Source organism: Neopsephotus bourkii, unplaced genomic scaffold (genome assembly GCF_033783945.1).
Source record: "Neopsephotus bourkii isolate Nb327-2 ecotype Australia unplaced genomic scaffold, CSIRO-AGI_Nbou_v1 NB_234, whole genome shotgun sequence".
In the NCBI taxonomy this organism is placed as follows: domain Eukaryota; kingdom Metazoa; phylum Chordata; class Aves; order Psittaciformes; family Psittacidae; genus Neopsephotus; species Neopsephotus bourkii.
In genome coordinates, this window is record NW_026900744.1 from 1,955,539 (window position 1) to 1,974,224 (window position 18,686).

Consider the following 18,686-nt stretch of genomic DNA (forward strand, 5'->3'; position numbering starts at 1 on the left):
GCCTGTGCCAAGAACAGGTACAAAAATCCTAACTAGCTCTCTCAGGAGCTGGTTCTACCAGCAGAATATTTCCAGAATGTGTTTTTCCCCCCTTATTTTAAAGTTTCCAATAAACAGAGACAGTTCAATGAGCATCTGGCTCTTTAATCTGCCACCAGAAAACACATGCTCATTTTACTGCTATGTTTGAAACACACAGCCAGTTGCTGGTGCAACCAAGACAAGCCACAAACGTTCAGCTCCCACAGATAAGGTACCACATCCATCACTAAATATAAGCAACCACCTGTCTGAACACCATTTCAGTCTTTTGTTGGGTTTTCTTTTTAAACACTTATCTTTGGGTCTTGCCTGTGCTGGTTTTACACCAAAAATACTCATGTTCTGTTCAGCACAGGTGCTTTCAGAGTAGGTGGTTTGAAGGGGGGAATGAAGCAGATCCAGGGCTCTGCAAAGTTAAGGAGGGCGAAGAGGAGCACAAAGCCTAGCCCTTCCACCACAGCCACTGCATCTCCTATCTCACCTTATTCAGACCTGATGGGATAAAGAAAAACCTCTACTTCATCATGCCATCCCCCTGATTATATCTACTCTAATGGAAAGTGGCAAGAGCTTTGCACTGAAACTGGCTTTCTGAAGGAAAACTTGAGGTCTCCACAATGGGTCCAACCTGCTGACTGCAAACATCATATAGTAAGATCTACAAATATCCCCACTACTAATCCCAGTAACACAGTAAGGATTCCAAACACTACCAGGGCTGCAGCACTTGAGCACCAATTAAGTACTTGCCTGAATTACGGCTCAGGCTGCTACAAAATCTCAGAAGAACAGAAAACTGTTTGAGAGCAGGGACATGAAAACAGAGAGGTCATTCTTCTGAATATGGACTGACTGGATGGAAAACAAAGCCCCATTTCTCCCCAACACACTTGTAGGAGAGCAGCTGCAAAGCCCGGAGATCTCCAGCCTTAGCTCATCCATACGTAACGACGCATCTTTCATGTTGTGTCGAGTACCCCAGAAACGCTCAACACCTAACACAGTGGCAGACAGGATGCAGTTTTAGGGCTGGGGTTGAGAAGATCACACGGAAATACAAAGGTTATCAGCACAAATTTAGAAGTGCCAACTTCCCAAAAGCATTACCTGTGACTTTCAAATACTCTTGAGACACACGGGTACAAGGCGACAGCTCAGACACTGCACTGACATGTAAGTGTGACCATAGGTGAGGTAAGTGCTGCTTTTGATACCCCTCAGAGTCAGAACTGAAAGCCTGATGTCATTAATATTATTCTACTGATCCTCATTATGAGGACATAAAGACATACTTCTACTTATCACATTCTCCTGCGTTAATGTTTAGGGTGGAATAACCATATCTTGCTACAAACCACACTAGCACTAAAATAAGTTTTGCCAGTTTATACATACACACACAAACTACAGTCACAGTAAAACACCGTAATAGAGTAACACTGAGCTTTGAGGCAGCAGGTCTGGAGGTATTCAGTGTGTCATCGTGTCCAAAAAGAAATAACAATACACACAGCCACAGGTAAACAGCTGGGAGTTTCTTAGGTTTAATTTATGACATTTAGTCTAGAACACACCTTAGGAGTCATTAGGGTGTAACTACAGAGGTAACTGCAATAACTAGATAGGCTCAAAGGGAACTGAAGAAGCAGCTTCTTGCTTGCATCTCAACCCCCACTTAGAAATATCATCATGCAATTACTAGAGAAGTATTTTAGTTATCTTTCTAGACATTCTATCTCACTGTACAGTTCCCAAAATGACACCTCTCAAATGCATTTCTGAGAGGTATGGGTGCAGCAGAATAGCCTGGGAAGCAGTGGCATTTAGTGACACTCCTCCAAGTCCAAGGACCTGCAGAACTAAAACTCACTTTGTCTCCTTACAGACTGCTGTAGTTAAGTGAAGCTGGGGAAGGCGCTTCCCTGGGGACACTAAAAGATTTGCTGAGTAATCTCTGAATCAGATAGCCATGGTAACAAGACAAGTCTGAATTCCTGTCTTTACTTGGGATACCTCCTTTCCTACAGAGGGATTTCCACTGCAGTAAAGACACAAACAGAAATTACTGCAAACATTTCTTTTGTTCTTTAGTTTGTTGGTTTGAATCAGACAGTAGAAGCAGAAATAAACCAACGTTTTCTGAGATGAGCAGTTCTAGATGTGTCTTTGGGGGCAGAAAAGGGCTGGGCATACCTCTCTCCATGAACTTAGGTAAAAATGAGTCCCATGTTCATCAAATGAAATCTGCTGAAAACCATATAGCAAGTACCCTATGGAGCAATTTCAGACTGGCAGGTCAGGTTAAAGAAGCTCTGTACAGAAATTAGCCTTGAAATAACTTACAGGCCTGATCCCGATTTATTTTTATCACTTCATGAAATGCTGCATTCCTGGTAAGCTCTTCAGTATGTTATGGAATGGTTCACCCCAACGAGAGAAGGTAATGGCTAGCAGAGCATGAAAAGGTACTTGCTCCTTGGACTTCTGAGCTGCATGTTCTGCAGATTTAAAGTATTGCCTTTGACTCCCATTATCAGTCACCATGACAAAATTCACTGCAAGATGTTCAACAGTCAGTGATCCCTCAATCACGTAAAATACGCCCTACTTTAATATTCTATTTTTGTTGTTTTGTTTTAGTTTCACTGACTATGGGTGAGACAGATTCTGTTTCTCAGGAAAACCAAGTTGTTTGAATATCACATCCACTAAAAAAGTAAAAATAGAAGCATTAGCCTAGAAAAGAAAACAAAGGCTGAAAGGGATACAGGACTGATGTCTAAATAAATCAGAGAAATAAACATCAGAGAAACAACTAAAGATCTGCTTGGTAAAAGAATAACAGGGCCAAGTTTGCCATAAACATCTAGAACTATGAAATAGCTTCTTGAGCCTTAGTTCTCAGTTCATCAAAAGACATTCCCTGGAGGAGTTGTAAGGGAAAAACTTGACCAGCGCTTTGCTAAATCATACATTCTGTATAACTTCACTGAGCGTATGTGTAGCTATCCATACATCTCTTTGTTCACAGGCACCAGGAAACAGTCCAATTCACACACTTGCTAATATGCAATTCCCAACACTGTGCTGAAAAGGGCTGTTATCCAAATTAATATAATCTATGAGGCAGCGTAACAACTAGCAATACTGCTTGTCGTATTTAACTCAAAGCTAATTCAAATATGGATGATAACACTCATTAAATCTGAGCCTCGTTTTGTTGATGCCATTATAAACGTCTGCAGACACTGTCACATCCACATTGAAAATTTAAAACACTAACATAAAATTGAAAACACTAACATAAGAAAACTTTAAAAGCAAAAGAACTTCTTTTTGGATAAAAATCATTCTTTCTGGATAAAATGATTTTCCATTAGCAATTCTGGTTTGATCTCTGCTGAGTTTTCAACTGGCGGAAGAAACCTATGGCAGAAGCACAAAGGTTCTTGGCCAAACTGTGTTTCCTGCAGCACAACCTACAGGTAGAAGCAGCAGTGAAGGCAGAGATGAAAATAAAGAACCTTTAAAAGGCTTATCCTGCTGACAGTATGCTAACCGTAAGTTTTGGCATGCTCTGAAGTCTCCAGCTTTATAAACCCATTTGTGTTGCTTGAGTAGCACCAGGCAGCTGCACCACTGGTGAGGATTCGGCCTGTGGCAAGCAAAACACAAGGTCATCAGTGAGCAAGTGTATGTGGGATTACTGCACTCCATGTTGATATACAGGCATTTTATTGCTGGAACATGGTAACCATTCTGCATCAAGGCCTTAAAAACGTGTCTTACTTCAGTTGGACATGTTACTTAAGTCTTTTTAAAGGAGGAAGGGCAATAGCTATTGGTCTAATTTAAACAACTATGTTCTGTCCAGCTGAAGTGCATTACTGTATTCAAACTGAAAGCTGGCCTGCATATCTTGTGAAATAAACCAAGGAGACATTAGCAACAGCAAGCAAGCTCATGCAGAAAACAGCTTTGCAGTGCCACACAGCCCCAGTTAACGTGCTGGGCCACTTGCTCACCCATCAGTGACTGACGAGGAAGGGTGTCCCTCCCTATCCCAGCAGACCCACCTCCTGTGGCTTTTGGGGGTTTTTTGTAGGTCTCCAAACCAAAAATTAAGCCTGGCATAACTTAGCTTATGAGATGCAAAAAAAAAAAAGCTGTAAAGATTGTTTTTACTGCTCGTGTTCACCATTACTACTTCTGAATCCATCAAACTAAATAGAAAGGTACTGAGCAAGAAGGTTCAAGTTACATAAATGCATGGCATTACCACAGAAATTACAGGTGCTGGTAATGCTGCATGAACAAGCACATGAAGAAGTGGTAAAACTTGCTTCCCAAATTCATTTCTTGAAACAGGGTTTTGTCCCTCAATTTGCTTTAAATAAAACTGGCTTCAATAGGAAACTAATGGCCTCTTCTGAGGGACGCCAGATTAGAATAAGGAGTCACAACATATTAAACAGGACAGTCAACTTGAGGTGTCCAGCTTAATGTCTGCTCTTCCATTTGCATACTTGTATGATTTCTTAATTCTAGGCATTACAGACAACGGAGAAATTGTTTTATTAAAAGCCACATACACTGTCAGTCCTCACATACATATGCACAAAGGTAATCAAACTCCTAACAGCAGTGACAAAGCTTGCCAAGTTACGTTCAGACTTTGGAAACTATCCATACAGTCATAACTGGAAGGCTTGTGTGAGGAAAGAGGCAGAGCAGCACCCCACAATGCAGATGAATGACATTACTGTAGTCAGTTGTGTCCCAAGAGATGCCACAGTCTGCTGTGCAACAGGAACAGGCTGTGAAAGTCTTCATCCAGTCCTGTACTTAACCAAATATACTCATGAACTGTTAGATATCACTTATGAAGCTTCTCTAAAAAAGAAAATAGAGAAGAAAAGCATCCAAGCATCTTAAAAGGTGGTTGTGGCAGATGGATTTATATTCTTTTATTCTGTTTTGTTGGGGCTTTGTTTTGTTTTTTAACAACAGGTATCACATTAAACAGAATTAAGGCTTTGTCTACATCAGAGATTTGCTCTGAAGCAACAAAATCCCTCCAACTGAAATCGCCATCCCACAGAGGTTCAAAATAGCACTTTTGCACTGCATCTCATGTACAGACCATTCCCAATGCATTCACTACCCAAACCAGTATCAGATATAGGGATGCTGGGGATGGACTCTTCATTAGGGACTGTAGTGATAGGACAAGGGGTAATGGGTTAAAACTTAAACAGGGGAAGTTTAGATTGGATATAAGGAGGAAATTCTTTCCTGTTAGGATGCTGAGGCACTGGAATGGGTTGCCCAGGGAGGTTGTGAATGCTCCATCCCTGGCAGTGTTCAAGGCCAGGCTGGACAAGGCCTTGGGTAATATGGTTTAGAGCAAAGTGTCCCTGCCCATGGCAGGGGTCTGGAACTTGATGATCTTAAGGTCCTTTCCAACCCTAACTATTCTATGATTCTATATTCAACTGCAAACCAGAGCATGCATGGACTAAGTCCAAGTAGACCCTCAACTGCAATATGGAGAAGTCAAAAATCCTTTAGTATTTGGTGGTGACAGCACACATCTTATACCTGACACTTCCAGACCTTCCCTGAGATGTCACAAAATAAAGCACAATAGATAGATGGCAGAGTGCAGGTAAGTTTTTCACCACCAGGAAGTCATTTTGGTTCACTAATCTGACAGGAGGAACATAAGAGCAAGAGCACCCATTTCAGACACTGGAAGAGTATAAGCTGACTCACTGAGGGATGAGATAAGCACCAAAGCCACCATGTCACAACTGCAGAGCACATGGCTGCAAGTGGAAAGCAGGAGGGAAAAGCAGAGCAATCCTTTTTGGCAGCAGCAGATGGTTAGATCAGACCTCCTTGAGCCAGAAACATGGAAACACGCACCGCTGATCACGAGGCACGCCACATTTTTGCCTGGTTTCAGCTTGTGGTCTGCTGCAGAGATAGCCCCCAAGCCTCTCCTTTGGCCTTGGCTGCATTCACTCCCGAGCAGCGTCTGTCAAAGCCATTATTTTTAAGTGCTGGAGCAGAATCCTGCCTCAAATCAAGTTAAGCAAACACAGATGATAGTTTTGCCATGTGCCAGAGATGTGCACACCCCAGCATAGGAGCACTGGTGGCTTCCACTGGCACCAATCCCTGGTATAGTAAAGGCCCCAGGAGTGGATTCACTCCTGTACAGCAGCACTTTCTTTAGGGACACAGAAAGTACCCTCCTCTCCCCAGAAAGGCTGCAGAAACCCAAACAGCTTAAGTTGCCGATGCACTGACTCAGATAAACTCCCCTGTATTTACAAAAAATGCCTTACACTAACAAAGGGACAGACAAATTTCCCTCAACCTACAGTACTCTTCACCATTTGACTTGTTACCCTGAGATGGAAACACTTGTCTGATCCCTCAACACCACCAGCCTGTTTGGTAGCATCTGCTACGTAGTTGTTACTACCATTTTCCCAGCTTTTGCTTTCCAATAAAAATACCACTGTGCCAGCAGCACTGCTTGGAGGAATCTCCATCTGCGCAATCCAACCAGAGCAAAGAACACACCGACCCCAGGATATCACGTTCAGAGTCCACTGCAGAAAACTCCTGCCAGCACAAAGGCATGATCCAATTCACTCGTTAACCAAGAAGTAATTGGTCATTACTCAGCCACAGCACATCCAGGAGACACAGAGACATGAAGTTCTGCATGTTGCAGGTGGGAGCTTGGAAGTCTGGCCTTCACCATGCTGGAATTCAGCGGGTGGCATACCTGCAAGATGGATTTAATAGACCCCCAAAAAAGACAAAGGATTAACACGCCCTCCTTTCCTACTTCAGCCTAAAACTATAGTTCTTTTCCCCTAAGTTTATCAGCTAAGAGTAGGTGGCAGCTACATAAAGACACTTCAGAAGCTATATATAGGGGGAAGTGAACTTCTCTCCAGGAAGCTCTAGATCTAGGTCATCTTGCTTCTTCTGGGAAGTATGAAGAAACAGGTTACTCACTGAACAAGAATATGGTTTGCAGAGGAAAACAAAGATTACTTGAAACATAACATTTTGTGTGAATAGTATTTTTAAAAATAAAACTAGTTAGTCATTAAACACTACCTCCAAATGCTTTGACTCCATCTATTGTAAATCAAGAAACCCACTGTATTTACAAAAAGAATGAGCACTCTTTGGTAAACTTACTCTTGGTAGCTTAGCCACACAGTAAAACAAATAAAACTTCAATTCTTTGAAATTCCAGAGAGTTTGTCTAAATTCAGACATCGAGTAAAATCCCTCCTTCCACCTCATTTTTGCTTCTTACAGATGACTGGCTGGAAGGATTATATACAACCCAGCAGATTTCCAGGCGAGTCATCATATGAATCCACTCTGATGGATTAACTACCACGTTACCACTTCCAGTTGAGAGTGGAGTGGGAGAGCAACCAAGCATCTCACTCAGGTTTGGGTCAAAGGCCGACATGTAACTCAACCCAGGGTACCTGGCCATCATAGCCACTGCAGCATCATGTGGATGCCATTAGCTAAAAAGGTGAGCTTCTATCAGGGCAGGCAGAGGACTCTCCTTAGGCAGGGACAGACCTTAGAGTAATACTACCTAAGCAGCGCTTCTTACTAGTTTCTGATTTGCAGATCCCCCAAAATTGTCCAGTAGAGGTGTGAACCTGTGCTGTCAGTTGAGTGACTACAAGGATTGTATCAGCTCTCATGAGCACTGCAAAAATAGCCCATAGAGCCCCAGAGACGCAGGAACTAAGAGGTGAAAAAAGCACTAACCTAGAAAACAATTAACAATTTGAGTATTTTTGCCTGAATTTTAAAAGTGATACTGTTTTCCAGTATACTTTCAAGTATGACACTCTCCACTAGACAATTCACAACTGCCTCAAGGTCTCCAGGTATATAGATTCAAAATTACAGAACTCTGTGACACTACAGCAATGACTTGGTCATATTTCATAAGCTAAACTGAAGATAAATGGATGCAACTGCAATATAAATCATAATACCTAAACAGAAAACAACCAAGGGAAATCCCCAAACATCAGAAACTGGCAACAGTAATTAAGCAACTACTATTACAGAGCATAAAGTCTTCTGGTGTTAAAATATTAATTTCAGTGTCTTCACTAAACCTGAATTTAGAGCATTAGTTTGCTGATCTGAGCCTTTTATATAGTTTCCACCAAATACAGTAGGTAACTGCTTTCTGTTAAGCAACAGTACAGACCAAACCAGTCTAGCAGTTTGGTACTTCTGCATTCAAGCAATGCTTGCACCTGTGCTCAAAACCTGAGAGCAATTAACTTCTCTTTCTGAATTTTAAATACTATTACTTTATTCAGGCAAAAATAACTACTGGTCTCAATCTACACTGCAAAATTATGCTATGTCTGAACCACAGATTTCGACAACCATATTAATAAAATGCTGTGATAAAGGTTCAGCACACAGAACAAACTCTGTATCTGGCTTTAATTACAGTGATGAATGAAAGTCAGACACGGGCATCATCCCAGAGCAGTCATGCATTATACTGTCCCATAGATACTGGAATAATAGAATCTGATGTACTTTGATCTCTTAGATAAGTCTCCCACAGCTCTGAAACAGAAAGGGCAAGAGCACCCAGCCTCATCCAATTCTGCAACGTTTGCACACTGACTCATGAGAGATTTGTATCCCCCACTACCAAGATGCATTTTAGGGGAATAAATCAAGTCAGATAAATATTGTTCCATTTCCTTCTGGCTAGAGCTTGTATACAAATCATCAGGAGAGCCATGCAGAGTGTTAGTGGTGAGGACTACAGGGAAACCTTACAGTCTCTACAGAACTACTGTCCAAGTGTATATAGCTGTATTACAAATATATTTCTGGGTTATAGTCTAGTCTGTCTTTTTCAAGCAGTTTTGCCCTGACAAAGATTAGAAACTGGCAGTATCTGGTAAATTTAATGGTTTTAATCATGGCTGGAGGATAGCAGATTCCTTGCTTTTGTCCAAACCAGCACTGACTGAATGATTTTTGCTTACCACTGGATATTCACACAGCTTCATTAAATTTTATTAGTCATAAACCAGGCGTTTCCTTGATGCTTCTGGGACCTTTCTCAGCAGTCCAAACTCTAATGGCACATGGACTAGCTATAATCCCAAGCACTGGAAAACTCAGCATTGTCAGCCAGCTGAGATTTGTCTTTGATTGAGGATGAGGCTGTGCCTTACTCATGTTCAAAGGCATTTTGGCCTTGGAGTTCAGTGAACTACAAAGAAGGACGGCTTCTGAGCGATTCCTCTAGAAATGCCCTGAGTGGGGAAAAAGCAGATGAGAGGACACAGAGGACTCTCCAGTGTCCAAAAAACATGATCAAGGGAAACAGGTTTCAGTATTGCAGGGATAATAGTCTGCACATTCATCACTGCGTGCTGGGGCTAAGAGAAGAACTGAATTTCCTGAGTCACAGTTTCTCTATTCCTCTAACAGTTTCAGTCCCCCGGGCACCTCGGGTCTACATCATCCCTAAACTTAAACCAGTGGCTAAAAACAGAGGCAGGATGAGAACGCACAAAAACCAGCCCAGCCTTTGATACAATGCTATGCATGCACACACGTGTGTGAAGCATTCTGGTGGATCAGCAGAAATGCCCGATGCAACAAACCAGCTGGTTGTGATTTGGCTGACGCAACTGCGGTTGGAAGGACGGTTCTTTTATCTCCTTCCTCCAGTTGCTGCCCGCATCTGCTGTTCGTCCGTGTCACTGCAAGTGGATCGTGGCCCAGCCGCTTTTATGCCACCGGCATTCTGACTTTCTTCTTGACTGATGAGAAACAGAGCAGCTGGCAGATTCCTGGGGAGGACTGGTAAATAAAACAACCGCTCTCTAGAACCGTTTGGCCTCTTGGAAATTGTTTCGTTAGTTCATAGGAAAGTCATGGTTGATTTGCTTTAGTCCATTCCACAGATCATTATCTCTTCAAAACATAAAACTACTTTGTTCTCCATGGGTCAGAAACTGAAGTCCAGATGTACGCCCAGCAACAGCTGCACATCCCAGAAATGAGCCAGTGGTACATACGGGAAGCACAAGAGCTTCCTAAACACATGGTGGTCCTAGATTTTTGGGGAGGGAGGTATTGCTTGTTTGGGTTGGCTTGCCTAAAAGAACACACAATCTCACAGCGTAATGAAGATTCATCATCCTGATTAAGCAAGATTTCTTATTACCATCTCCACGGCCTCTTCATTCCTACTAATTGAGCATCTGGAACATGGGCTGCCAAATAAGTGCTGAACTATCAGATTCCAAAACAGATTTTTGGAGACTTATCTGCTCCCTTAAACAGATCTCCTGATAAAACTCCCTCTTTACATCAGCAGGTTTGTTGCAAACTCCTGCAGAGGTTCACTTTGTAATGGAGGAATACTATTTTATCACAATCGAATTACCATGAAACACTTTACAAACATGAATTAAATTACCAAGCATGCCTGCACTAAAGATAAACTTTATTACTCTTTTACTCCTCATATTACAGTGAGGAAACTGAAGCACAGACCAGTCATCTGCAAAAAGCTGCAAACTGAAGACTGAACTACAACTGACAATAGCTTAAGCTAGAGCTGCTAGAGTGATTTTTTTGGTGGATTTTGTTTAGTTTAGTTTTGGGAGTGGGAGGTTTTTTTGGTTGGAGTCCACAGTGCAGTTTTACCCAGCAAGAAGCTACACATGACTCTAGCTCTGCTGGGAAAGGTCACTGCTGCAGCTGCCCCCTCAAGAGGCTGGCAGGACAACAAGAAAGACAGCATCTTCTACAAAAGTATATCCTACCTTCAGGAAGCAGGACACATCTTCACTTCTGAAACCTTTACAATGTCAGGGCAAGTATCTCTCATAGCCTAATCAGGACTGAAGCTTGCTTTGCCTTTTGAAGTCGGAGAACGGTGACTCTTCAGCTTTTTCCCCTGAAGAGGTTTTATTCTAACTCAGCCATGACATCCCTAAAAACCTACTCATTTTGTAATTCTTTGGTCTCTTAGGAACTGTTTCATTAGCTCATACAAGTGTCACGGCTGATTTGCTTTAGTCTATTCCACAGACCATTACCTCTTCAAAATATAAATACGTTTCTCTCTGTGTGCCCACGGGGAGGCAATAACAAGGACAAGCACAAAGACTGGAAGACAAGTCTGTCACTTGCAAGTGGTGTTATTTTTAGGTTCTTGACCTTACATTCGGCAACCAGTTTGACTACAACCATTACCAGAGTCCTCAGAAGTGCTCATTAAACCAAGCTTCTTTTCTTTGCTGATGTGATGAACAGGGACACAGGAAAACAAGGATGGACCTCAAGTAGCATCTTGATCCAACTGGCAACATTTCTTGCCGAAATCCATGTAGAACAGCAAGCAGTACTGAAGCACAAACGTGATTATAAACATTCTCTTCTTTATTCCTTTGGAATAAAAGTCTCCTGGACAGAACGGTTAGGAACAGAGCTTTACCACCTGCCAACTCAACAACAGTCAGTCTAGAAACTGTTCAAATTTTCATAATAGAAAGATTAAGAGAAAAACATCAGCATACACTTCCCCTTTCCCACTTTGACCAACTGCAGTCAAAAATCTATTCTAAGCAGGCAAAGAATTACAATAGTCATTAAAAACTGTTTATGAATGGGTATTTTCAAGATTAAAGTTATCTAACTCTGATATCATCTGATACCTTTTATCTTCAGGTTTGCCTGCCTTCCTCTCTTCTCCCCTTGCCCTCCCCAGGCACCAATCAGCCAGCCTGGCAGGTTATGCTGAAACCAGCATGCATTAAGACAGGAAATACAGGTGCACATTTTTCTCTAACTGTTATCAAGAAAGGAAGTCAGACTTAGCACCCTCAGGAAGCTTTCCACATAGCACTGACTATGAGAAATACAATTCTCCAGACTACTTGCAAAGCTCTTCAGACATGGAAGGAGTAAGAAGTGTCATGATATATTGTTTACTAGCCAAATAATCTTGAATGCTATCACAGTGAAGTTCATTGTATTATGTATATTTCATTACTGTCTGAATAAAGGAACTGTATATCCCTGTATAGATGTTAATAAATTACTGCTTTGCATATACAAGTAATTTATCAGAACTGCACCATAAGACATGGGGGACTTACACACTTTCTGAATGCAGTCGTCTAAATTGTATCATACCTGTTTATCAGGAATTACTTTATCATTTGGTGCTTTATCTTTTCACAGTGAGAGATATTATTCCAGAATTCCACTCAAACACTTGTTCATTTCTGAGAATGAGTTACATAAGTAGCTTAAGCAATCTTATTCTTGAAAATATGTAAACAAAATGTCTCACTCCACCATTCCTTATCAATGCAGAAAACTCAATGTCAGCTCCTCCATCACCCTCTCTTCTCACTGAAGCTGATCTCCACCTAAGGCACTGCTGCCAGAAGGCACCAGCCAGCAACACGCCAACAAAGACACACACTTTTCTGAAGCCCTTTGAAGTTTTCCACCAGACTGATGAATTGTGGACTGGAGCAGTACTTCAGTTCACATCCACAAACGTAACTGTAATTTATGCACGTCATCACCGAAATGTGGAGAACAACCAGAGAAAAGAGCAAGAGCTGCCTAGGCAATTTTAAAATAGACTCATTTCTCTTAAATGAAAGTAAACTTACTCGTTGGTTTGCTTTTGTTCATGGATACCTGTCTGTATGTAATGTTTTCCCACTGCAGCTTTCCTCCTCTTATGCTGTTCCAACATACAGCAACAATTCTGGTTCTAGCTTTTCACAACCACTTAACGTTAAATTATAATACATTATACTACCGTAGATTTCCTTCTTGTACAATACGTGCAATAATAGATCATAAATCATTTCATTTACGGCACAAGAGAATTTTGTATGGATGTTTCTATAAATGGGTGCAACTCCTATATCAGAATTAATTTGGTTTGCAATTTTTAATGACACTAATTACCATGCATTTGAAAAGACAGCATCAGAACACTGATGTAATAGATTATTTGATTCATGATGAGCATAATAAAAGGGTTTTTTCCTCTGTTGAGCAAAATACATCCAACACATGCATCCCCAGGGGCACACTGCACACAGAAATGCAGCAGACTATTTCAAGAACATTTTCTGACTGTTCAAACTGGGGATTTCTTCAGTGTCTCAGATAAGCTCACAACTGTGCTCAGCCTGAGAGGATCCCAGAGTGTGACTCAGTAGGGACGCAGCGCACCGTCATCACAGGCTGCTGTGCCACCTCCCTGAACTGGGGACGACTGGAACAAAGCACAACAAGACAGACAGATGGGGATGAGCATACAATATGTATAGGTTACACTCAGTTAACAGAGGAACCCCAAGGAGGCTATTGAAGCAATCTCAGTTTAGGAGAGGCCATGAGACATCCTAAATCATGCTTTCAAAACCTGCGGGCCCCAACAGCTTCTGGACCGTTACGGGAGCATGACACTGGGTTAAGCTCGTGTCTGTGCCATCCCTTCTCATTTTGTGCCTACAGCTTCATCAAAGAAATATCCAGATCAAAAGGTTTCAAATTAATCCCCCCACAAAAAAATCCACTAGATCCACGGAAACATTTTAGCTGCATGTATAAGACAATACAGGGTGGTACTGAGCACTGGAGCACACTTTGGATCTCTTCAGGTAAAGAGGTAAAGTATTTTCTTAGCCTATCTGCACATCAACATATCAAACATGCTTTTATGAGTTCAGTATCAATACCAATACCAAGAACATGCACCTATGTCTCACACTTCTAGCTTATTAATTTAGCAAGTGGTATACATCTTTTTCAGAAGACTGCAGTGTACTTTGTCCACAGAAGTACCTTGTAGAAACTTAGGGTGAAAAGATGTAAAGTGTTCTGTACTTAAATTCCAAAGTCTCATAAATTGGCAAACCATTTCCTGCAACTATTACAGAACTATTTAAGAACAGAAATAGGAAACAAGGACTAAGAAAAGGGGCACATCTGTTCTGCAAAATAAAGTCTAAGAAGTACTACTAGAAGTAAGATAAACTGGAAAAAAACAGTGAACTTTTATGGAAAAACAGCAGAAGGCATATTGCCAACAGATGGCAAAGAAGTCATACACAGAAAAAGAAAACAAACTTGAAAGCAAACTCAATTCTGAGGGCTTGAGAAAAACAAAACCAAGGCTAACTCTTTCTTCATCACAGATTCACTGGTTAAAAATGGAGTTGCATGTGCTTAGCACTTAAAAAAAACAGTTGTAATTTCTGGGTTCTAAAATGGAGGCATCCAAAATTAGCATCTGCCTATGAAAATGTTGGTCTACTTTTGAAATCACTTCCTTTCTTCCCACCACATACACACTTTTTTTTTTCTTTGGTGTGTTTTAATTATTTCCCATGTTAGCCGTTAAGCTCCATGCACTGGAAAATGTCTGCTGCTTTAATGGACCACTTTCTCATTAACTCAGACACCCGTTTAAAAAGATGCTTCCTCTGAAGCCTTTCTGCTGCAGCTTGCAACATGTAGTGCCACAGAAACTGAGAGCAGAGACAGGTATACGCAGAGCCTCTGAAGGGAAATTATATTCCCTGCTGCTCCATGTGCCCACATTGCCAATCCAATTTTCAATCTCTCTTTTGGAAGCAGGAATTTCACACACGCAGTTCAATAGCACTCACTGATAAAAGAAATTTGACATGCAATACTGAAATGATTATTGGGGGCGCATTTTGCGGTTAGAAATCAATAGCTAAATAAAAATTACAGCTTAATAAAATTCCCATATGGATACCCATGGCACAACCCTGTCACACAAGATGAACAAGCATTTTAAATGTCAAGATTATACAGAAGTAATTTTCTACAACTGTGTATCTTCACCTAACAAGATTCCTTCTCCTAGTTCTCATACCTTGCAAGATCTACCCAGGAAGTTGACACATCACTGCTGCAAACCCAAGCAAAGCAAATATACCAGATTTTATTCTCTTCTAAAATACATCCACTTTAACAGCTGAAATTTCAGTAGCTCAAATTGTTCAGCTCCCAGTTTCACACACACACTGCTAAATGCCACAAATTTTCAAATGTATTTTATCCTTTTCTTTCCTTCCTAATGCCTATATAACCACTTTAGTTCCGGTTAAGACACTGTAAAAGAAGAAATTATCACAAACGAGGACAAAACTCCTAAATTCCCTTTCATAACACTGAATCCAAGCTGCCACTTTAAAGTTAAAACAAGAGAGTGACCTGTTGCTAGCACAACAGCAATAATAGAACGTAAGTAATTCTTTGGAGTTTGGCTTGTGCATCTTGTACACTCCTCAGATTTGAAATTATACATCCCCTCAGCCTCAAAGTGCATGAAATGCTGCATAATATTGTAGGTAAGGCCCTTTTTTTGCCCCCAATCACAAACCATTGTGTTTAAAAATCTGTGCAAAAAATAGCTTTGAATTTTGACTGAGACAGACACAAACGCTACCTTACAGTGAAACATTAGGAATTGCTAGGATCAACAAAAGGTTTTCAGGACAGACGTGGAGATGTTCGAGACAGCCAAGTGCCTGTGGGCACATCAGATGCTACACAGCTCTATTCAAGCATGAGAAGTTTTGCTATGAATACACTCACTCGATAATAGACACCTGTAGGTTCATTTATTTTACTGTCTGCTATGTTCTCAGTCAACTATCCACACTTATGAACAAGAAGTTTTTCATCAAGAAAAAAAAGCAGTAATTAAACAAAAACTTAAGGAAGAATACTTATTTACACCGAAATCCACATGCGAAGGCAGAAGGCATATACTTAATTTGTATCTCTTATCAGAGGTAACAGGTTGTTTTCAAAGGGGGGAAGGGGAAATAAACCAAATCCACACGGCTGCCTAGAATCACAGATGTGAATGCAATAAATAGAACAGTCAAACTTTATATGTCAATTTGGCAAAAATAGGATGCATTCCTGAACTGCATGGACAATTCAGGCTTCATTTAGAACACCACAACCATTAAAAGTACTTAATCTGCCACCAAGCACTTTCTATTCACTGGAGTTCAGCAGACTTAGTTCAGAATTCGGGGGGGTGGAAATCCCCACATCATGAAATCTATTCTAATGCTACGCTTTTGCACCCAAACAAAACCAACAGCCACACACTGCCACACAATACCAGTGCAGCTTCACTACCCCAGCCAGGGCTGCTATGTGTGAGGCTTCTCTTCAACCCTTATGGGGCTTCCTATCAAGGCTGTAATTCTTGAACTTGTCAAAGCATTTGTAGATTACACGTCTGCCCGACTAAACGCTTCCTGCAATTTTGTTAATTACATGTCAAGGTCTACAACTACTGAATGACTCCCATCCTAGAAAACAGAGAGCTCTCCGGTCACCCTCCATAATTCAAGTCTCAACTGATACTCCTATAGATTTCTCTGGAACATATCCCACTGTCATGGATTGGAAAATACTGTTAAAATGTGCAGTTACACCGCTAGATTATTATTTTCCTCTTCATTTTTAGTGCTGTACAACCATTTACTGTAAATGGCTTGTTCAGGCCATATGATTCTATGATATACATTTCTATATATGGGAACAGAAATCATGGAATCATAGAACGGTTTGGAAAGAACCTTAAATCTCATCCAGTTCCAACCCCCTGCCTTGAACACTGCCAGGGACGGGGCAGCCACAGCTTCTCTGGGCAGCCTGTTCCAACGTCCCAGCATCGAACCACAAAACAGCAGGCAAGTGTAGCCCCAAGTTCATCTTCCCCTTTCCATGGCCATCCCTCCGAGAAGCGGCCAAGATCATCACCACTCCACACCAGCGTTACCCTCCACTGTGAGGAAAGCGATATAAGGAAACACCCGGCTTTTTTTTTGTGCGGTTGGTATTTTTCCCCCGTCTGATTCGTCATAAAGATGTGGATTAACAGATTCTCTCAGCGACGGGGAAAAACCCGAACAATGGGACACACTTCCCTGCGGGTGCCCCACACGGCCGACGGAAACAGGATCCGCTGCGCTGGGATAGTTACTTACTGGGGGATCAGATGCTGCTAAAAATACGGGAGCGGAGCCCGGGCTGCGGCGAACGCGCCGGGACAAAGCTCGGGCGGTGCAGGCGCCCTCAGTCCCCGTCCCGGAGCGTCACCGAGCAGCGCACCGCCAGACAGTGATGTCACCGCGGGCAGGCGACAAAAGACGCGGCACCGGACGGACGGGCCTGTTCCCCCCTTCCATCCTCCTCCTCCGGAACCCCGCGGCCGCCTCCCCCCCGGCAACGGACCCGGCCCGCCTGGCGCTCCCCGCCGGAACCTCGCGTCCCGCCTGCCGGGAGGCCCAAGCTGCCAGACTGGAGCAGACAAAGCGGCTTCCCCCCTCTACGTGTGAGCGGAAAGGGAGAGGTTCGGGCGGCCGCCCAGCGCAGGAGCGGCGGCGGCCTCGGCCCGGCTCTCAGGGCGAGCGGCCTGGCGGCTGCCCCGTTCCCCTCTCCTCAGCGCCCTACCCAGGTCCCCGCCGCCTCCCGCTGTCCCCCCGGAGGCCACCGGCCTCCGCTCGCCGCCGCGGCGCTCCCCGCCCCCTCCCCTACCTGATATGGCGGCGGCGGCTCCTGATCCGGCTCAGCCCCGTCCCCGTAGCTGGCCCTGTCCGACTGGGACTCGTGAAGCAGCGAGATGTCATCCGAAGTGGGGGACTTGAGGCAGTTCCCCATCTTACCCCCGGGGCACGGGGCTCCCCCTTCGCCGTCTCCTCCTCCTCCTCCTCAGGAACAGTCCGCCAGCCCCCGCCGGCGGCGGCTCCGCGCCCTCAGCCTCCCCGCCGCAGCGCGCAGCCCGCAGCCGCCCCGCCGGGGAGGCTCATGCCAGCCCCGGCCCTAAGCGGCTTAGCAGCAGCAGCAGCAACACTAGCCCAGCCGCCTCCCGCTTCGCTCCACAGCCGCCCCGACCCCCGAGCCGGGGGGGGCGGCAGGACTGGCCTCCCACCCCCCGGAGGGGCGGCGTGAGGCAGCGGGCTCCGGTGGGGTCCGCCCGCCCCACAGCAGCCCGGCGCTGTTCTGCTTCCTGGTCACCAGCTCCCTGCGCACTGGGCTTTGTCGCACAGGCCGCCCTGGCTCCTCCTCTCACTCCTCCCTACCGGGCCAGGTTAGCAGCCGCGAAGCCCCGCTACGCCGTGCCCAGCCCCACGGAGGGGAAGCCCTGCCCGTCTGTGGCGGGGCGAGGGGAAGCGGATCGGCAGCCCCGGCCGCCTGCCGTCTCCTGTGGGGCGGCGGAGCTTCCCCCCGGCCGCAAAATGGTGGTGCCGCTTGGCTCCACCCCCGGAGCGCTGTGTTTGTGTTTGTTTTCCGGGCATGGTGGCACGGCCGGGGCGGGCAGGCCGCCTCGTACCGGCGGAGGGCGGGCGGCGGCTGCAGGGACATCCCTGTCCTCGGTACTCCGCACCAGCCCGGGTCGGCTTGTGGTGTGTGTAAGGCCAAGGGGCCTTCCCCGGTGGGTGGTACGCCGCTGGGTTGTCGCTCAGGGAGGAAAGGAGGTTTCCCTGGTGCTTACT

The 18,686-nt window shown here is 44.0% G+C and overlaps 1 protein-coding gene across 1 annotated transcript in view; it reads right to left on the bottom strand.

Moving 5' to 3' along the window:
* RNF11 (ring finger protein 11) overlaps positions 1-18,356 on the bottom strand; it is a 33,968-nt gene extending 15,612 nt beyond the window's left edge. Inside the window, exon 1 of the mRNA XM_061344869.1 lies at positions 17,728-18,356. Within this exon, the coding sequence (XP_061200853.1) occupies positions 17,728-17,850 (123 nt within the window). The 5' untranslated portion in view covers positions 17,851-18,356. The remainder of the gene's footprint in view (positions 1-17,727) is intronic.
* Between the last annotated feature and the right edge of the window lie 330 nt (positions 18,357-18,686).